We start from the raw sequence: 22,662 nt of genomic DNA, 5'->3' as shown, positions 1-22,662 counted from the left end.
ACATGGATTTTGACCTGTGATGAGGAATGTATCTCACGAGGCATATCTGGATGTTTCCCAGCAGCTTGATAAACTTCCTGTGCTTTTTGCTTTCCTGAGACTGCAGACTGGTGTGCTGTGCATGACTGGTGGTCCACGTTCAGTCAGCATAATAGATCAGAAAACTTGCATAGCCCTGATACCTATTATTCATTCACAATTTAAATAAAGATTAAATCTTCTTATTACCCCTAAACTGAAAATCCAATAATAGGGAAATTGTTTTTCCCTAAAACAAATTAAGGCACAAATCCTTTCCTTCCAGATTGGAAAGTTGGTCCAGGTGGCTGCTGATATTGCAAAGGTTGTGGGTTCAATCCCCGTATGAGCCCGCTGCATATTCCTGCATTGCAGGGGGTTGGACTAGATGACCCTTGGAGTCCCTTCCAACTCTACAATTCTACAATTCTATGTGCATGAATAGTGCCTCAATTGGATGCACTCAAAATGGTCACCACCTGTATAGCATTTGACTACTAATGTGTCTATACTATATAACTCAAAGAAAAACAGAGGGTCAGAGTAGAGTTAGGTGGCCTTTGACTTTATGCAGCCATACATCACACATACTTCTGTGGAAAAGATGCATAATAGCCTATTGCATATAATAATTGGGCAGAGGGGAACTCAGCAGCCTGTCAGATGCAGTTATGTACAAACAGATGCAAGAGCAGATCACACACTTGCACCAGCATATGCAAAACACACTCTTATATTGCATCTCCCTCTCTCTTTTACACACATGCACAGATGTAGCAGCTCCCTCCCCCCATCTACTGTCTTCCACTACTAGAGCCTGGTGACGAAATTGCTATTTTTATTTTGGGGAGCGGGTTCCACCACAGAGGTTTCCGTCTGCCAAACAGACATGGGTGACAGTACTTGTCCTTAGCTAAATGACAGATTCAAATAGGAACTTAAAACCTTATAACAATTAATTTCCACTACGTCAACAGAAAGCATGCCCTGGCAATACCCTTGAATTTCTGCCATAATTTAAATTTCCCAAATGAAAAGGTGTAGATATGATTTGGTGCTGTAGAGATAGAGGGGGGATTGCAGATGTGGAATGACTGCTCTTCACCACCAAAAATTTAAACTGCTATGACTTTGCCAGTCTTTATTAGACTTTTTTGGAATGAAGTCAGAATATGCCAGCATTCATTAGGTTTTTTTTTGGAACTAGGTCCAAATATACCCCTTACTAGATAGATTCCTTGTTTCAAATATCATATTGATATGACAAATTGTCTTGATTTTATGAAGAACAGAATTCTCATGCATTAGGAAGATAAAATGCTGGAAAAGCCACCCTCCCTAACTTTAAAGCTCTTAGAGCCAGTGTGGTATAGTGGTTAAGAGCAGTAGATACGTAATCTGGGGAACCGGATTCGCGTCTCCGCTCCTCCACATGCAGCTGCTGGGTGACCTTGGGCTAGTCACATTTCTCTGAAGTCTCTCAGCCCCACTCACCTCACAGAGTGTTTGTTGTGGGGGAGGAAGGGAAAGGAGAATGTTAGCCGCTTTGAGACTCCTTCGGGTAGTGATAAAGCGGGATATCAAATCCAAATTCTTCCCCCCCCCTTCTTCTTATGGCTCGATAATTCAGCATCCCATTCTTCTCCAGCTCTGCTGCCCCCCCCCATTACATGCACAGGTTCTTTGCAGTAGAAGAAATGCTTATGCTGCTTATTCTTATTTTACTTCTAGCCATTTAATAATAGTTGTTTGTGTTTGTTGAGAAGCATAAAAGACTGATCAAAATATTCAGATGACTTGACTGAAAACTGCATTATGTTTCTCACACATATTTTTAAAATAAAAAAGCAGATGTGGAATGTATTCCCTAAATATGCACATAGAAATGATAGGATAACAAACCGAGCTGTAACATGCTGCTCATAACTATATGTAAGAGTTTAAGCAAATGTGCCTCTTCTTAATTTTAATAAGAACAAAATAGTGAGTGTTCCCCTTGTAGTTTTGTTTTCCTTTTCAGCCACCCATTTAAACTTGGCAATGTCAATATTCACTTTGCTTAGCAGAAAACTGATAAGAGCGAGAGAGCAGGGTGCAATCATGTCCCCAGTGCTGTTTGGTATCTATATTAAGCCATTGGGAGTGGTAATTAGGAGATTTGGAACATGGTGCTACAAGTATGCTATTGATACCCAGTTCTATTTCTCTGTTACATCTGAGTGTTGTGGATGAAGGTTATGTGGGAAGGTGGTTCAAGAACTGGGTAATTTGGTTGTTCTAGATGGGATTACAGTCCCCCAATGGAGCAGATACATATCTGTGATGCTTTTTTGTTCTCATTTGTTCCTGGAGGCTACAGTAGGTAAGAGTGTCTTTTACCATCTTCTGCTGATATGTCAACTATGACCATTTCTGGACAAGGCTTCTCCCTTCTCCCTTCTCCCTTCTCCCTTCTCCTTCTCCTCCTCCCCCTTACTTATGCGTGATTCTACATTCTTTATTGCATATAGTATACATGCAAAGGAGTTGGGAGTGGTGTTTAATTTCTAGGAAGAGCAGAGAATGTCAAAACTGGCAAGGGCAGCGATGGCACAAGGTCAGCAGGACTTCTGCAAGTACCTTATCCAAACCAGAACCAAGTCTCCGCAGCAATGTATTAATCCAAGTTTTTAGCCAGTAGAGAAAACAGCAAGTCATTCACATCAACAGGCTTCATCAGACATCCGTTGTTGCAATAGGACAGATTGAGCAGTAAAACAATAAAACAATAAACTAAAAGCAAAGAGAAGCGATGAGGTGATAAAGCAGCTGGTAAGACGTTAGAACTGTGAGTTTAAAACCAAGAAGTGGCTAAAAACTACTTAAAAGCTTAACTGAAAGCAGGAGAGTCTGACTAGGCTGCTGTCTCCATTGCCATCTTGGCTCCTCAAATTCATTCATTTTATTCATTCAAGTACCTTATCCACATTCTCAGGTCTCAAAAGCTGGAACCGATCCCACAAAACCAGACTAGATGGTGCAGTTTAATTTGCTGCCTCAGTGTGTCCTCAAATAGTTGTCCACTAGCATTATTTGGAGGGTTTAATCTCCTCACTGAATGAAGTTGCAGCAGCTTTCAGAAGCCTGCTGTGACAGGTTTGCTAGGCATTTTGATAATAAAATTGCTTGCCTCTGCAGTGACTTGGATGCCATTGACAGTCAGACACCAAATGTAACACTCTCTGCAATGAGGTTTGCTCAAAACGTCGAGAGGTACAGCTGAGAGGTACAAAATTATGTACCTCTTTATTCTGAAAGCAATAAAAGGCATGTGCTATGTCATTGTCCTCCCCAAAATGTGACAAACTGAAAAAGAGATTTGAAACGACAAGCATATCAGCACATATTACTTTACAAGCTGCATGACCCTCTCAGACTGGGAAGACCAACTGTTTATAACATACAATATTGCCTGGTTGTCACACTAGAATTGTATATTTTTGTTCCTAAATTCCCCACTTCCCTACCAGATACAGATAGCCGCTAGAACTGAATGGGAAACAAATAAATGAATGTAAGATCCCTAGTGATTTCTAGGCCACCTGCCAGAACACCAGCAGCCACATAAAAAGATTTTGAAGGCTAGACTTCCAGACACATTGTACTGGGCCTGTAGATCTGTTTCCACATTGAGTCAATCTTATCAGAAGAACACTGCTCCGAAATTTGGCAAGAAGGCAAGCCAGACCTTGAAGTCATCCTTTATGCCCTTGGTAACCCTAAAATGGTGGTGAGAAAATGTACAAATGATTCCTTCCAGGCCTTCATCTTCTTCTTTTGAAAATCTGGTTGTCTGCACTTGCACATGTATCTTGAAATGTGCTCTTTTTAAACAAAGTTTCATTTAGTATATATCTGGTTGTTTCAGCAACTTTAAAAATATGTTTCCAGAGGATTAAAAAGAACAATTGTCAAATGATAGAAACCTTGTACAGATTGTAGCCCAGCAGCCCCTCTTCTGTGGCATACGTAGCAATCCTGTGGATGTTTGTTCAATTAAACTTATGCCAGGAAAGTCTCTTCTGCCTTGTTCTTTGATGTCCTGGGGCTTGTAGCATTGCAGGCTCAAGGAACATTTTGCTATATTGGCGGTTTACCTGCTTATGTGAACAAAATGAGGTAACAACTATGAAGAAGTTTAGAAATTATATAACTTATAATGTTGTTGTTTTATTTTTACCCTGTCCATCTGACTGGGCTTCCCCAACCACTCTGGTGGCTTCCAACAAAAAATAAAAAAAACACAGTAAGACACCAAACATAAAAAACTTCCCTCAACAGGCCTGCCTTCAGATGTCTTCTAAAAGTCAGATAGTTGTTTATTTCCTTGACATCTGGGGGGAGGGCGTTCCATGGGGTGGGTGCCACCACCAAGAAGGCCCTCTGCCTGGTTCCCTGTAACCTCACTTCTCGCAGTGAGGTAACTGTCAGAAGGCCCTTGGAGCTGGATCTCAGTGTCTGGGTTGAATGATGGGGGTGGAGATGCTCCTTCAGATAATTTTTCACACAACCCTTTTATTATTACAAAACGGTATAAGTTTATTGTTCTAGCCAAACCTACAGCAACAGTACCAATAGAATAATAAAGATCACAAATCCATAATATGAACCAACATCCACGATGTGAGAGGTTTCAGGAGATACCAACAAACTTAAATCCAGCTTGATTTCAAATTAAACCTCTGAATTACCACAACAATTTATAGCACTTTAATTCCTTTTTCCTGAAATATTTTGTTGCAGTCAGTGCATAGAGGGCTGCTCTCTGTGTTACAAAGCTATTATTGTCACTCCCAAAAAACATACCTTCCCTGAACCTGCTTTTGGAAAATTGCCTTGGTGTCATAATCAGATTTATGCACATGACTTTACTTACTCCCAATTTTAATACCTAGCTATAGATAGCACTGTCAACCTGTCTGTTATCATGCAATCTTAAACTGCAAAATGTATTTATCATAAGAGCCTTCACAGGGGTATTGTGCAGACAAGTTAACTTTTCTGTCTCCCTCTCCTATATGTGTATTTGATGGTGGTGGGCTTGTATTTCTGTTCCATTATCTCAGAGTCGAAGTAGAGTGTCATGGTCACTTGGTGTTGCATAGGTGCTGGTGTGCACGGTTTTTCCTGCATTTTGTTCTAGAGATTATGAGACACTACAAAATAGATAAGAGAGCTCATCTTGTCCAGTTCTGATGGAAAAAAGAGTATGCAAATCTTTAAGCTGCAGAAAATACTTCCTTTGGGGAAAAGAATGATTTAAGTTGTCTTAAAGCTAGAATTCTCATAATAGCATGTTTATTTAAAAAAATAAAATAAAAGGCAAATTATGTTTAGTGGGCCTTACAAGCTAGTGTGTTTAGGACTGCAGCCTATGTTAACGAGCAGTGAAAATACTTTTGTCAATTTAGAAAATGTATATATATAAAGCAAGCTTTATTCTCTGAGTTTGCCACATTGCACTTCCAAATTTAGCTATTAAGTTACATTCCTTCACATTGGCTCATCTCTGCTTCCGGGTGAGTGCTTTCAGGAACCATATAGACTGAGTGCCCCAGGCCTTGGTGTAGCCTTAGTAATATGCTTGCTTATATCAACAGTCCAACAGGAATTCTTTTCAGGCATGGTTCAGTGATCCTCTGTAAAATAAAATCTGGGGGATGGCTAGCCAAAGAGTATGACTAATTCGGGCAGAGGGCAGACAGAGACAAAGGATCCCTTGCACACTTGAATATATTAGGTGTCAGCATACACGTTCTGGGTGATGTTTCTCATAAAAACTGAAAAGATGGGAAGATTCTTGAGTAGAAGCAGGAACTCATCCTGTTTGAGAGGTTGCTCTACGTCAGCAACCATATGAGCCCCCCATGTGCAGTTTTGTGATTAGTAATTGGCAAATCTCTTTCCGTTTCTTATTTTTCCAGTCTTTCAGTTCTCCACATTTCCTCATCAGTTTATGAATTTTTAAAAAATTCATCTCTCCTAATATACACATTTGTGGGCAATTTTGCCTTATATACATGTTTGCAACACAATTTCCCCCTAATATAATGCATATTTGTATGTTATTTTCACCAATATATGCATTTTTATGCACACTTCACCTGAGTGTAAGTATTTTTGTTCACTGGAGAACCGCATTGCAAAATTCAGAATGGTTTGTATTTTGAAGGATGGCAATGTTTCGATTTGCATATTGTTTCTGTTTGTTTGTTTGTTTGTTTGTTTGCATTTGACCATTCTAGCTGTAATACCATTTTACTTCACAGTGCCATTTTGGTAGCATTAGACAACTTTATTCTGAACCCAGAATAGGACTAGTTGTTTTTGCTAATTTCCCTTAGTAACTGAAATGTAGTGCCTCTTATCCATAGCGTGCTCTGACTCTGGGCAAATTTGTTTAAAGTATTATTGCTTTCCCAGAGCTTTGAGGTGTATTGTTTTTAAATAAGTTACTTCTAAACTTAGAGTTCCCTCCCAGTTTTGAAGGAGTTCTTCCTACTGTGCCTTGAATAGTGGGCTTGATCAGCAGCAATTAGCATGTGATCTTGCCTCTGCCTTGAAAAGCTTCACCCACTGATTTCTGTAGTAGGACGATTGCTATTTATCTGGAGTGGACGGCTGAGCAGTGAAGTGGTTGGGTTTGCAAATTAGAGCAAATTATTCAGAAAAGGGAAAACTGAAGCACACTGTAAAGAGCTCCAAAAGGATCTGTCAGAACAAGTGAATGGGCAAAAAATGGCAAATGCGTGTAAAGTGAAGTGATGCATATTTATTTTGAAAAATCTGCTTTGTATATATGTTGGAGTAATGTGTGTTGAGTGTCTGAAGTGCATAACCACAGACATGTACTGCAGAAAGGAGTCTGCAACACGTTTACTGAGAAATCTGCATATTGTGCATATTGCACACAGAATGTGCAAAAATAGTTGAGCATGCACATCCCTCAAGGCCCATTGGAAATTATCTAGAATGTCCCGAGAATGTATACAATCCTGTTGAGGTTTGCATATTCTTTAAGGCATGTTGGAACATATGTATATTGACTAAAAAATGTGCACAATTTCTTGCTCACGGACAGACCCTATGCACATTCTCTATGAAGTATGATGAATGTACACAGTGGTAGTTTTTTAAAAAAACACATTAGTTGCTCAATCACATCCATAACATATACATTGGATCTGAACTTATAACAGCTACGAAAGGTAGCTCAATGAAAATGTCAACCCAATATGTTGCAGCTATGAAAAATGCAAAGTCCATGCTAGAGATTATTTTTTTTGGGGGGGGATATGTTTGTATTGTAAAACACTTATATAAATCCATAATCTTGGAATACAATGTACAGTCCCAGGCATCTCAAAAAGAAAATAGAATTAGAAAAGCTATGAAAAGAACAACCACAATGATTGGGGTGTGGAGCACATTCCCCATGAAGGAAGTCTAAAGGTTTTTTTGGGATAGGCTATTTAAAAAAATGATGATTAATACTGTATGGTAATGATTGACACTTATGAATGGTGTGGAGAGACACTTTCTCTCCCTCCCTCCAACTAGAATGTGCATACCACAGTACTAGAACCCAATAAAACTGATCATCAGTAGGTTCAGAACAGAAAAAGGGACTAATTTTTCATACAATTCATAGTTATTTTAATACTTAGCATTTTTATGATTGTTGAGATCATATCCCATACATAATCTTTGCAACACTTCTGTAAGGCAAGCCAGTATCACTGTGCTCATATTGCAGATGGGGACTCAGAGAATGTTGTTTGGTTAAGGCCATCTAGTGATTTAAACATCTAGTGACCGGATTATACTAGGTCCATCCTAGTGGGGGACCCAAATTCTTACCCACTTCCCTAGAGCACTATTAATGGTAACACTTTCAATATTCAGGACACACTATACAGCTTTTTGCTATTGTTTCAACTGTTCAGTGCTAAGTAACTGATACAGTCATATGCACAGCTTTATTCTGCATGTAAACTTGGACAGCTCTGACATTTCAGATTAGTTTGTAGAGATTGAAGGCTGAATCATCTCTAATTGACTAAAATTAGACTCTAATGAAAGTCAGGATTTGATTTTAGGTATATTAATCATAAGACAACAGCTAACAGATTTCTTAAAAATGTGCTGTATCCACCCTGTTCTATCATTGTTGCCCAGAAGTCCTGTTTATATCAGCTGAGGAAATAACCTTTACAAACTGTCAATAATATTGGAAAAATATCACTTTTTACTTGGATGTAGGAATAACGAAACATGCTAAAAGATTTTAACATAGTTCCCCCCCCCTCCTCTCCCTCTGTTGTCTTCCATATGGTCAAAATCTACACTGCAAATTTAGCTTCTTGGGGGTAGGAACTTTTTGCATATGGAACTACATAAAGCATTGTGCACACTACTGTAAAAATAATATAGTATGATCTTTAATGTAATGTAGTATAATAATAATAATGTTCATGATAATGTTTGGATAGCTAGCTGGTTTTTCTATCCTTGTTATAAGAATTAACCATGAATTCCTTTTTGAGGGAAAATATTATTTTAACAATTGCTAGAAATTATTTCCAAAAGGAAAATAATATGCAGTATTTTTAAGCGGCAAACCTATGCACACTTATCTGAGAGTCAGAATTATCTCAATGAGACATACTTCTGGTTAGATATGCATAGGATTATATGAGATTAAGCCCTATTGAACTCAATGGGATTTACTTCTGACTTTGAATAGGCATGTATATAATTGCTTCCTTATCTGGTACTTTTAGAAGAACTTCCAATTATTAACATCACTCACTCACTCACTCACTCACTCACTCACTCATACACACACTCATTTACACACTTTTGCTGTCTTATTTCAGGAGTCCTTTCCAAAGAAGAGGAGTTATACACTGGAAGCAGTGCCATCTGCTGCTTCTGAGGCATTTCCTGTAGAAAATGAGAATGATCTCTGTGATTTTCTGGATACGACAGTTACAAAGAAGCCCTGTTCTTTAGAAATAGCAAGAGGACATTCCTCAAAGACAGGTAAATGCAGTAGTATTTTCTCTTACAATCAGTGCATTCTACCATTATGTGCTGCACACATTTTGATTAATAATGTGCTATGTACTTCTTTGACGGATGGATAGATACTATGTGCCCACAGTGGGAAGCAAATACAAATTCCCTTCTCTGCGCATGAGGAATCTTAGGGGATGCTGGCTTCATCTGATTGGTGGTTTCCTTTCCCCCCCGGCCAGCATTCCCCATTGAATGCCCAGAGTTAATGGAGTAAGTTTTCCACTGTTCGTGTTTATTGATTCCGTGATTCACTGGGGATGGCCCACACTATTTGCATGTCAGCTGGAAATAATCTGTAATTTGCTAAGACTACCTTTGTGAATATATGCTCTTCCCCCCACCAGCAATAGCTCAGTCTTAGAGCAACTGCTTTGCATGCAGAATGCCCCTGTTCCAATCCCCAGGCAGGCTAGAAAAGATTGACTTCCTGAAACCCCAGAGAACTGCTGCTAGTCAGTGTAGAAACTAGATGGACAATTGATCTGACTCGGTATGAGATAGCTTCCTGTTTTGTCCCCTCTCTTATCCTAATTAAGCCTCTCCTCCTTACAGAGGGGAGGTGTTGTGAGCAGGAGCCGCCGCATTGGCAGGGGGCGTTCCAGCCCCTGCCCAGCTGGCTTGGCTGTCGTGCCACGCCCCCTGGTAGCCAACCAATCAGGTGGAGGCTTGGGGTGGGGTTTAGCCGCTCAAATGTAGCCGCGGCAGCACTTCCCTTTCATTCCGCTGCTGGTTTTCATCGGATCATACATACTAATTATACTTACTTAAAGAAATCCCTTCTGTTGATTGAAATTCAGTAGTTGGTTAAATAGTTTCCTAGCCCCAGGCCATGGTCTTGCTTGCTTGCCTTGCCAGTTTGTCCCTGCTCTATACTTTCAAGGAGAGTTGGGGTAATGACAGATTGAACTCTAGCTTCCTGCAAGCAAAGCAGGAGCCTGAAAAATTTATCCAGCTCCCTTCAGACCACTATAAATACTGCAAGCCTGGCTCTCTTTCTCACCTGGACGTAGGTAGGCAAAAGGGAAAGTGATGGTGGCACTACCCAAGAGTAAATAACCAAAGATGCCACGGTGTCTTGGCCGGGGGTGGGTGGAGGCAGTGGTATTCTCCTGGTGGTGGTGCTGTGTTTGTGGGATGAGGATGGAATGAGGCAGCAGCAGCAAGTCTGGGACTGCTCTGGGGCAATCCTTTCTCATAGGATCAGTTTGAGTACCACCCTTTTTGTTACTGAGCTTGACATACAATGGTACCTCGGGTTACAGACGCTTCAGGTTACATACGCTTCAGGTTACAGAGTCCGCTAACCCAGAAATTGTACCTCGGGTTAAGAACTTTGCTTCAGGATGAGAACAGAAATCGCGCGGCGGCGGCAGTGGGAGGCCCCATTAGCTAAAGTGGTACCTCAGGTTAAGAACAGTTTCAGGTTAAGAACGGACCTCCAGAACAAATTAAGTTCTTAACCCGAGGTATCACTGTATTGGTATTTAATATGGTACTATATTTCAAAATGGTGGCTATCATTGCATTTACTGAGTTTCTTTCCAAGTTACCATGCCTGTTATATTACTGGAATTGCAAAATGTAATCTAGCCACAAATAGATGGAATGACTGTCCTCTGCTTCATAAGCCTTTTAATGGATTTAGATATGTATTACCTTATCACTGGATGCAGGCTTTATTTACCTGTGCTTCTGTTACTGGAGGTCTAAACACAAATGCCTCTTATTTCACAGAGATTAGTGTCATGGGGGTTGGGGTGCTTGACTTCCCTTGCATGTGCACGTGTGTTTTGGTCACAATTTAGGTAGAAGGTGATTGCATAGAGCAGTTACTTAGAAAATGAATTTTTGTTTTCACTTTTTTACTGTGTATTGAGGAGGCTTAAAGTAAGCCTTGCTTTTTTAAAAAACAAAGAACTCCTATTTTTCAGCAATTTGTCTCCCATACGACCCTTAAGTTAATAATTGAGTTGCCTTTCCTTCATGACAGATGTTGCCCTACTTACATTATTTTCCAGTTCCAGAGCAGCACCTGGAATAACCTCTTCTAGACACTTCTATTAGGCCTATTAATTTGCATGTTTTCACTTTGTGACAAATTAATTCTGGTAAATATATATATATATATATAACATAATGTATTCTTGCTTTGTGAGGTTGAGAAATCAATCATCCCTTGAAAAGTTACAGGATTTAATAAATCTGAGGTACCTTAGATGCAAAGTAATTGTATCACTAAAGTGATAAAGCGTGTTCTCCATAGCAGAGAGCATAACGTTGGGTGTCCTCTTGGCTGTTTTGCACCGGATCACCCGCCCACCCTCCCTTTAATAGGGTTTTTTTTTGTTCACTTGACCTTGCTGTGCCTGTCATGGGGTTGTCTGCCTTGGTGCAGGGGCCTGGTAGGAATTTTGCCATTTGGCTGATTGGCTGGTGCCATTTGGTTTTTGCCTACTGCGTAGCAAATTGTCACAACTTGTAAGGTTGGTGGTTAGGCATTGGTTAAAATTGGTTGGTGGAGGGGTAAGTGCCTACCCCTCCAATGGTGGTGCGGAAAGGGAATTTCGTTAAAGGAATCCAGGGGCTTGCCATTCTTTTCGTCCTTGTACCTGGCATCGGACTCGGGCCGTGCAAGCCCCACAGGAACATGAGGGTGAGAAGTGAGGGACTGATGCCCAGCTTCATTTCTCACCCAATAATTGTTTCCCACGCTGGCTTCCGCTGGAATACGGAAGTCAGTTCTGTTCCTGGGGCAAGGACAGATAGTCATAACCAATGCCTAAGCAACCACTCACATTTTTTGTATTTGAATAAAGTTGTGGCCAAAATTATGCCAAAAACCTAAACAAAAATTGTTGTGTGATGTGTGAATTTTTTGGGGGGTGGCATTGGGAGCCTCAACACGCAACTATCTGGCACCTGTAAAGAAGTAAAGCTTAATCATTTTGGGTGATGATAGGGAATAATTAGCTGGTGGATTTAGTGACTGAAAAGCAACCAAATATTTTGAAAACATACAAGATATGTGTGTGTTTGTTTTTTTAAACAAAATACAAGCCATAAAATGTTGCTTGATTTGCAGAAAATTTAGCTTGTGCATTAGTGCACACACACACATTCCTCGTCTAAGAAAAGCTATTTTCAATTTGTTCACACGTCAGTCTTTATTCCTGCCCACCAAAAGCACATACCTTTATTCTTTATATTACATAGAACAAAAGTTTGTAAAGAAATGGCCTCCTCTGCATTGACATTCTTCACTTGCCATGCATTTCTGGATTTTATAAATCCTTGCTGTGGGAAAGGGCCAAAGAATTTGGCAGTGACCACCGCAGACAAACTGGATGGCCTTCCATTGAGACATGCAGCAGACACAGCAGCAAACTTTACCATGGTCTGGTGCGCTAAGGAGTAAACCCTACACCAATCCAGAGTGGAGTCCCTAAGACAGTTGGATGGCCCCTTGCATGCCTCCTTCCAGCAGCTTCTGCAGCCAAGATGGTGCCAAATGTATTGCTCTGCTTTTCTTTGTACCATGTCAATGAGGCCAAGAGAGGGGTATTGTTGTCTGGGCAGCTTGGGACCTCAATGCAGCTTGCGCCCTGGGGAGGTCACTTCAGTCCTGCTAATGCAGCAGTTAGATTTCACCCCCAGAGGCATACTCATTGTCTCTCAAGACAGACAGATGCCAACAGATGAGCCATGTGCTCATGTGCTTCCTTAACACATTACGATTCAATGAGTTGCTTTCGCTTTGGCACAAACACACAAACTGAATTGCAAACCAGCTTCAAACCATGGTTTGCAATCTTGTTAGCTTGTTGTTACTGCTGAATTTGCAAGCTGAGTTTGGAGTCAGAGAGAAAGAATTAATTGAATCAGACTGAAAGAATGAAGGAAGAGCAGAAGAAGCACATGAGTACAAGTAATTGTACCAATGCTCCAGCTTTAAGATCTGCAAGGAAAACTCACTCAGGTCTTATGTGTGATCGTTCCTCTAACGCTCAAAGTAGGTCTTGTTTTATGGCTACAATAATTGAACACACTCAGTAATGGGGCCTACCAGATTGCCTTCTTGTATATTTTAGAAGCCATTAGGGAAGTTCTTTCTTCAGGCATTTTATTCCTTGGGTGCTTTATTAAATGTTTGTATGTGTTCTCTGCTGTTGTTCTTTAACCATATTTTAATATTGACGTTGTAGTGTCTGTTAAAGAGACATTTCTCCCCTTGCTTCTCTGGGTATGGTCCTCTCCTTATTTAAGTAGGAAAGTGAGAACCTTACTCTTTTCTGCAAGGCAAGTCCCATCTGCTATGCAGAATTGTTGATCATACACCCACCCACACCCACACAACCACTACTACTGTATTTTTCGAAGACAAAGTTTTTTGCTAAAAAATAAAAAGGCAAAAGTTGGGAGTCGTCTTGTACATGGATAGTGAATGCAGGGGGGGTTGGCTGCAGCAAGCAGGTGTGCGATTTGAGGCTGGAGTGAGGTTTGCGGGTGATCAGCAATGGGCGGGTGATTGGTGGTGGCAGCGACCTCCCCAATATATATGTTGATGTTATCCTGACTCCTACTGCTCCCTGGTATTAGGACAGACCTGTTGCAAGGTTTCCTTACACAGTGAGTACCCTTCCCAAACTCACGGAATACTTCGTTGTGTCAGAAGTGCAACTGCACCTTCCCAAACCCATTGAATGCTACAGATATTGTATTGTAGTCTTATTATTAATTGTATTTTAATCATTGTTGGGTGGTGTTTAACATCAACCATTCTTGGAGTAGACCTATTGAAAACAATGGTCCATTGGTTTCAGTTGGTCTCTATTCTGAGTATGATTAACAATCAACATCACCCATAGTTTCTACATGTATTCTACTTTGTGTTCCAAAGACTGTCTAGAATTTGAAATGAATATAGTGTAGCATTGTTTGGAATGCTCCACTGGGTATTTACAAATTACTCAGGAAATGAATTATTCCCCCTCATTAGTACGTAATGAGAATTGTTATTCCAGACAGTTGGCTGACATTACTAAGCAATTCCAGGATCTGTTTCTGCAGGTGAAAGATGAGGGGAAAGATGAGGTTGGTAATCCTCATGCTTATACTTTTTTATATGAGGAGAACAACAAACTGAGCAGACTCCCTCCTGCCGCCAGAATGCATTTCACTTGTAATTAATTCTAAGCACCACCCCAAATAACTTGCAGAGACAATATCAAGCTTGTTATAGCTATTCAGTTATGTATTTACATTCCTGTTCAGAACAACAGTAGGGATTCCATTTTGTACAGCACAACAAATAATTCAAAATAATAAATGCAATCTGTTTTCTATTTTCTGTTACCCTTTGGTTCCATCTTTGGATCTTCCATCTGCTCTTTCAGTTCTTTCTAGTAATATTTTTGCTGTCTGTCAGATCCAGAAATACCCATGTTTGCTACTCTGAATTGTGGCCATTGTAATTTTCTCCCCTTCAGCATATGAACTATGCAAAATTCTGCTCTACATTAAAGCTGCCAGCTTATTTCCCTTCCTCCCCCCTACTTTTTTATTTTTTACTTATAGACTAAAGCAGCACTGTGGTAGGAAGGCAGATCCTTGCTGCAACCAGCCCCTAGCACTTCTAGTCCTTGGCAACAGTCTGCAGTGTAGAATTTTAAAATGCACAGTCTATGTGCAAACCACCTTCCACCAACTCATCCTCCCTCTAGTATATAAGCAGCATGTGAAGGGAATCAAACATGTTTACAAAATGAACATAAATTATTTCATAGGGACAGGTTGATCAGGAGAGGAATGGACCTGCTCTTCAATAACAGGAAGATAAACTCTCTGTCTCTGTTTTTCTTTGGGAGAGGGGAGCGAGAGATGTGGTTGGTTCACTAGCCACTTCTGTGAAATGGATGGTGGAGGACCATTTTCACATTGGGGTTGGACTCTCTCAAGTTTCACACTGGAATTGGTCAGTTGACATTGCTCCCAGATTGACTGTGGTTTGGTTCAATATTAGTTTCGGAAATACCCACACAAATGGTTCAACAATTTGAAGACAGCTCATCAGCAGTGTACTGTATTGTCTGACAAGGAAGATAGAGAGAAGGAAATAGAAGAAAATGGCACCATAAAAAGAATTCAGTTTATGAGAGCTTAATATATTTTGAGTCCAACAACTCTTCCTCATGAGCACCTGAAATTGTTTTTTCAAGGGAACTGCTTGAGGTAATCAGGCACTTTTGAAATACGTTCCCCTTCTCTATTGTTTCTTGCCAGGTTATTGAAAACCTCCCACCTCTAGATTTTGCAGTTCCACAAAAACAGAAGCTTTATTGAGCTCCTGGTATGCCATTAAATATGGCTGGTGGGCTGTTTGACTTGTGGAGTCACAAGTTATGTGGTGTAATTTCTATCAATCCCAAATCATCAGGTACTGCCAACTACCGTTTTTAGACAGTGTGGTGTTTAGTGGGTTTTCTTAATCCTCAGTTATCACAATGACTGGTTTCTGTGACAGTAACCTGCTATATTGAAAAGATGGCAACCTTCTACCAACACTTTTGATTCTTTGATTGATGCCACAAAGGAAAAGTGTCAACAAAGAAGCTTGCATCTGCCTTGGTCCTCCCCACCCCTTTTCCCTACCATGCTGCATATCATCCAAACCAACATTCATGGTAACGTTGTCTGCTCACTAACCACAAGCTGTAGCCAGTGTGGGACTACTTCATCACAAGTCCCCATTCAGATGGCATGCTAAGCTAAGCATTGGCTTGGCTTAGCACAGTGCAGCAGTACATTCAGACATACATACATAACTTTATTTGCAGGCAACCTTTCCAGAGTTCAAACCATGCTCAAGCCAGCTTACAATGTGAAAAATACATAACTGCAACATGACAAAAGTAGTCATAAACAATAAATAAAACATAAAATATCTAAAATAAAGATACAAAAAGACTACCAGCAACAACCCCTCCACAACAAAACGGTCCCAACACCACCCGAGCTCAAGCAGTAAAAAGTACCAGGGAGGAAAAGTGGATTTGTGCTCCTTTTCAGGATCATCCATGCTCACATGGTTTTGCTAAGCCAGAGTTTGGCTTAGCATGTTGTAGAAACCAAGTCAGTTATCTGGCAACACTAATAATAATTCTGGGAGTCTATATGTTTACGCAGTTTCAATAAACCCAAGTTTGGCTTAGCATGTGTGTGAATCAGCTTAATATGTGGTTTACTTTTGGCACAACACTTTCACTTAGAAAGCTGTTTGCATATCCCTAATTGCATTGGCAGTCATTTTTTTTTAGTGCATGCCTTTGATCAAATTTAAACACCTATAATTATGCAGCATTTTCCCCTTTGATTTCTTCAAACCAATGTTCTGCTCTTTGGTTGAAATGTTGAAGTTTTTTATTCTTTTGAATTGCTTACAAAATTATAGAACATGTCAAGAAATGAAACCCTATCATGCTTGCAAAACATATTTTACTAATTTAATATTAGGGTCAACCTAGTCATATCATTTGTGATAAAAAAACAAACCAAGTGAGGTGTATATGAAAATTACTCCAGTTTGATATAAAATATGGAATTGTATTGAGGATGAATGTGTATTCTACAGAAGTACAACTATACAAGAAGCTTATCTGAGACCTTTAATGAACCTTGAAACTAATTTATATGAAGTCTCATAGCCCACCCATACCTTACTCATGCACTTTCCCCTTCAGTTAAAAACAGACATGAATGATTTTGTTGACATCTGTCTGTTTTGAGAGACAATGGAGTGTGCCTCCGGAGGTGAAGTCAAACCTCTGGAGAATCACATCACCTGCTATGGCTGCAGAGACGGGTAACTCATAACTGCTGCCTTCCACATTGTTTTTGTTGCATTAGCAGCAGCGAAGTGACCTCTCCAGGGTACATGCCTGGGCAGTGTGCATGGAAGTTCTGGGTTGCCCAGACTGCAGAACCCACCAGTCTTTTGACCTCATTGTTGTGGTCTAAAGGAAATACATTTGGCTGTAGCTTGACTACAGGCATTGCCAGAAGGAGGCATACAAGATGCCATCCAACAGTCTTAGGGACTCCAGGAATGGGTGTCTTTGTCCAGGAATCCAAGCGGGGACCGATGGGCCACAGCATCCTTCCCAGTGGTGGCCCTGCTGCAGTCATATCACCAGTCAGGGTCAACCCCCACCCTACTTATCCACCAGCAGTTGGGCTGTTTGATTCTAGATACATACCCAATGAGTTGGCCCAAACCTACCTAAATCTGTAATAAATAAAAGTTATTTATGGTTGGCCTCTCACTGGGCCATGGGCACAACGTGCCTGGATATGCAATGAAATATAAATGAGGAAACGTTTTTTATAGTTGCATTTATCAGAAGAAACAGATGTTCGCCAATGTATTTCCTATTGTATTGACCCAAACTTTTAGTGCCACTCAAATTTTTTAGGTCTGACCACTGAATAAGTATTCTTTTTGAGCTTAACATTGCCTTTCTGGATGTGAATAGAGCAATTTGGATGAAATAAATAAGAGATGTGCTAGCTATCTTATATAGTTACTGTGTATCTCTAGTCCATGCCATCTGTGTTTAGCTAGAGCTCTTCCTGCACAAATGTTTAATGTGCAGTATATTTTGAATATTGTGTAAGTAAAATTATCATTGCACACAATAGGAACAAACTGAGTACATTTTTATTGTTTGTGAAATCAATATTTCTAGAATCGGTATTGTAAATTGCACAGTTGCTGAATTAAGTATAGGAACCAAAGTAACTGACTTTTGACTGTGATCTGGAGATTGGTTTGCATAGCCACAAATTCTGCTCCCACCTAATAATGCTGTCAGTGATGATAGTACAGACCACCTACTGGAACTCAAAAGCTGTGTTTGAAATCAGCCTTTCCAAGCCAACTGGGGTGTCATGAATATATCCCTAGTGCCGAAATATATAGAATATAAATGAATATATCCCTAGTTACTATTTCGCAGCATTCTTTTGTATGCTTGAATAATGCCTTGAGGGATAATCTTCACACATAAGCTTGTTTCTGCAAGAGTTAGATTTGAATACTTGGCAAAACCTTTGATCAGTTCCATACTGCTCTTCAAAACCAGAAGTGAGCATATTTTAGTGAAAACAAACAATAATAATTTAGATGACAATAACTAACATATTCACATCCCCCCTTCAAATGCAATTTCCTGTTTCTAAATGTATTTTCCATAGAACATTGTATTCACTGTAATGCTATTTTTATTCACAGAGAATGCACCTCAAGTAGCAATTATTGCACCAGGTACCAGTAACCATAGAAACAGTTCAACAGGCCCAACACCTGACTGCTCTCCTCCGTCGCCAGATACTGCACTGAAAAATATAGTGAAAGTTATAAGACCTCAGGTGGGTGGTCGGAAATAATGTTCTTTGATTTTGTTAAAGATTTCAACGTTTTATCTTACATTCCTCTAATAATCTGCAGTGATATGAACTATTTTAAAATGTTGAAATGAAATCCCTCCACTGATAATGCTAAAATATCTTTATAAGCTTGATTTTAATTAGACCTGACCAGAAAGAGCATACCCAGATTTCTATTTGTGTTCTTTTTCAGCTGTTATGCTTGATTTTTGACATTTTATTGCAATCTTATATTGCATTGTTACACTAGTGTACTACACCTTCTCTTGCTTCTCAGCACCTGTTTTTTCCTCTAGGCTAGTTTTCTTCCTTTTGGACTTCACTGACCTCAGCCACATATGCCTTCACTGATGTTCATTCTGATTCAGTGTGGCAGCCCATGCAATTTTTTGTTGAAGAGGTCACAATGATGCATGAATGAGGATATTGGGAATGCCAGTCACAGCCAAACAGATTAAACAGCAGTGGGGGCACTGAGGGTAAAGAAGAAAAAGAAAAATGATGTTAAGATGAATGAGCAGCTAGCAAAACAAAAAGACACCAAATAGTATTGAAATGTCCAAGTTTTGGTGAGGTGACTTTTCTTGTGTGTAATTAGTTCAGCTCATTTAAACATGCCAATTTTGATGTAAATATAAAATTGGAGACTATGTGGTATAAACATAATTTTGATTGACTGTTATTGCTTGCAAACTCTCAGTTTCTATTTACCTCTTTTTAAAAATTTAATGTGTTTCATGAAATTTATTTTATTTCATCTAAAAGACTTTCCAAGCGTCAGAGCTGTTTTTACTTCATGCTGTCCACACATGCCTCTTTCCAGCTCTATAACTCCTTTTGAAGAGCACAGGGTTCTTCATTTCCTCTTTCTCCAGACACCGCTGTATTAGCCATTTATCACTTTCTGTCAAAGCTATTTTTTTCTGTTTGATGGCTTGCACACAAGAAAGCAGAGAGAAATTGGAATTATTGTTAGAACAAGCTGTTATGTGATAGTTAATTGGAAACAGCCTTTAAATGCTATTTTCATCATGAAATTGTCAACAGATGGACTCAGAACATTGAATAGCTGTGCTCTTGGATTAGTTCATTACTAATTCAATGTCGGGACTTAATTAAAGTCAGTGACTCGGTTCCCACTGAATTCAGTAGCATTGCATTCTTTGAGTGCAGAACACTCTATTCAATATTTTTGAATGAGTGAGTGAGTGAATGAATGAATGAAGTGGAGGCCATGCTTATCAACTTTGTAGATCAGGTAGGATTTAGAGTGGTAAAACATTTCATGCCTTTCTAAGCTTCCATACTGGTGATGTATTGAATGAAGTACCTCGGAGACTGTATCCTCCATAGGTATCCTCCCATATCCTCAGATTATCAGGAGTGCATTCCTCCATGTCCCATACACAGAGGAAAAGTAATGGTATCCAGGAGCCTGACTTCTCCACAATGGCATCCACTCTGTGGAATGCTCTGCTGGTAACATCCCTCTTGCATCCTATTTACAGCTGTCATTCTGACATCTGGAATATTTTGACACTGGTTAGTGGCCTGGGAGTTGGTTGCTGCTGCTTGGGTTTTCAGCAGTTGTTAATGCAGTTGTGTGTGATGTTGACTGTGATGGTGTCATATATTAATTTTATTATGATTTTAGAAGTACAGTTAAAATTATGGCTGTATATACATTTTAAATGCAGCATCTGCAGTTGAAATAAACATACATTTTGTTGGTACTATTCTTATTCAAAATGGCTTAGATACTGATATTCTGGAGCGTGAAAGAGCGTTGCAAAAAGGGATGAAATTATAGCCTTGTGCCAGAAACGGGAAGATTTGTTGCTAGACAGTGGCACTGCTAGAAAGAGCTAGAAATGATTGAGGATTTTAAAAACTGGAAATTGTTGTGAGTCTCCTGTTTGAGTGCTGTGAATGAGTCTGGGGAATGAGTCTGAGTCTTACTTATGGGTACCAATTGGCATATGGGTAGTCATTGTGGGATGAGCTTGCTGAATCAGATGGGCCTTTGGTCTGATCCAGTAGGGCTCTTATGTTCTTATTTTCTTTCAAGGTGTGGACATAAATGTATTTAATTGACCATCTCAGTGGTACAGAAGAGAATATAATACAACAATGAACCCTCTGGTTAAAAATAGGGGGCCTTCTTTTGTCTGTCCCTGATATCTCCCTTCATTACTATCATGCCTGTAGTGTACATTCAGGCAAAAGAAAAACCCTTTTTATATATTCTGTAATTGCCATCCACACACTTTTTGCTCAGTAATAAAAAGCAACCCATGATCTGCAAGCCTTAGGCAAAAGGTCTGGAGAAGTACTCTAAAGCACAGACTATATCAGGAAAGGCCAACTGATGTGAACCCAAGGCACTTCAAACCAAACTAACTCATTTTGTATTTTGAATGCGTCAAAAGCTTTGGATCAAATTACAGTGGATTTAAGACAAAGTTTAATTTTGGTCTAAAGCATATTATTGAGATTGTATCACAGAATATACTCACAATGTTTATTTTAATTTCTGTTCTATGCCTCATCTATCTAGATATTAATTTAATTTTGCCATTGAATCAACATTGAAATGCTGTCTCTCCAAACCCTCTTTGAAACCTACTGAAATGTCAATATTTTATTGGCATATAAGGTTTTCTATTGACCATATAATATGTTACCTCATACTGATATGTTTTTTGGTACTGTATCATAGCAGTTGGGATGTAGCGGCAGTAGATGATTGCTGTCAAATGCACATGGTACCCGCAGCATTGTGTGGACTGAACCATAGAAATAAACACAGGATATTTGTATTGGGTTGAAATAGGTCAGAATTTATTATTGATTACAGATGTAAGTAGGTTTTGCTAAGGCAATCTACTCACTTGCTGGTTGCGAAATGAGATGGGGTCAACCTGGAGCTGGGTAGTCGCCTCTGAGATGCACCAGGTGCTACGATCCTGCTTGGGCCGCCATTGAGGTGTCATGGCTTATTGGCCCGCCCATGTGGGTTCATGGACAGAGACACCTCTCCTTGAGCCCTTTAATCAGCTAAGGATCCATCCCAATGCCTTATCCACCAAAGTTGTGACTGTTGCTATGAGGTAGGCAAAAACCTGCAGACCAGCCAATTCGTCTGCAGGGGGAGGAATCCTCCCTGTCCCCAAATAGAGATCAACTAGCCATAGCAAGGTCTTCACGCTGGCCCACCTACTCAACTATCGGCAGGCCACTTACAGCCTGAGTGGGCAGGTGGTGAATCCCATTATGACCTCCCAAGAGGGTGAACTACACAATATCGCCCTCTTAAGTGCAGCGGGCACGGACTGGGCTCAGCCCCTTCCCCTGCAATCTGACTTTCCTGATCAATCAGGCCTTCCCTGTTGGGCTGCCACAGCTGGCAGGGGAGGTGCCAGGTGTCTCCCCCCACAATGGCCACATGGGAATAAGATGGCCTCCTGGATCGGGCTGTGGCCCTGCCAAGCGACAAACGAGAATGCAATAATTGTAGGAATTATGTATGGAAGATCAATCTACAGGGGGGAAATGCAATGGAATTTTTGAGCATCTGTTTTAACAAACCATTTTTTTTAAAAAGGTGATGAACCTTAGAGGCAGAAAATAAATTAAAATATTTACATTTCAATTCATTTTTTTTCCAGCCGAAGCAACGTACATCAATAGTATCAGCTTTTGAATTTCACCGATTAAATCACAGCCATGATTATTTTGAAATCAACTCTTCCCTTGGATATGCAAGCTTTACTTCCAGTCCTCCAATCAGTCCAGCTAATTATTCCATTGGATCCATTGAAGGGAGCATTGAAGATAATGACATTCCAGGTAAAATAAAAATAAGTTGCATATTAGCTATACATTTTGATGTTGCAATAAGCAACTGGCATCGCATCCTAGGCCACCTCTGCTCCCTCAGGGGGACATGGCTGCTTTCTCGGTGGCTTTCTTTCTGAATTCCATAATACTTTTTATTCATTTACATTCCCTTCTCTTCAGTTTTTCTAAAGGATTGTTTGAAGAATACCCTAAAGTGAAATACAGTCAAGGGGCGCTTGCATT

At 40.0% G+C, this 22,662-nt stretch overlaps 1 protein-coding gene across 7 annotated transcripts in view; it reads left to right on the top strand.

Annotated features, from left to right (window-relative positions):
• ANKS1B (ankyrin repeat and sterile alpha motif domain containing 1B) overlaps positions 1 to 22,662 on the top strand; it is a 321,126-nt gene that overhangs the window by 79,978 nt on the left and 218,486 nt on the right. For all 7 annotated transcript variants that reach the window (XM_053406679.1, XM_053406677.1, XM_053406676.1 and 4 more), the window contains 3 exons: positions 8,937 to 9,102; positions 18,425 to 18,561; positions 22,248 to 22,428. In XM_053406679.1, the coding sequence (XP_053262654.1) occupies positions 8,937 to 9,102; positions 18,425 to 18,561; positions 22,248 to 22,428 (484 nt within the window). The remainder of the gene's footprint in view (positions 1 to 8,936; positions 9,103 to 18,424; positions 18,562 to 22,247; positions 22,429 to 22,662) is intronic.

Source organism: Podarcis raffonei, chromosome 10, assembly GCF_027172205.1.
Source record: "Podarcis raffonei isolate rPodRaf1 chromosome 10, rPodRaf1.pri, whole genome shotgun sequence".
In the NCBI taxonomy this organism is placed as follows: Eukaryota; Metazoa; Chordata; class Lepidosauria; order Squamata; family Lacertidae; genus Podarcis; species Podarcis raffonei.
The sequence above is the reverse complement of the archived record's forward strand: the minus strand, read 5'-3'. Positions and strand labels throughout refer to the sequence as shown.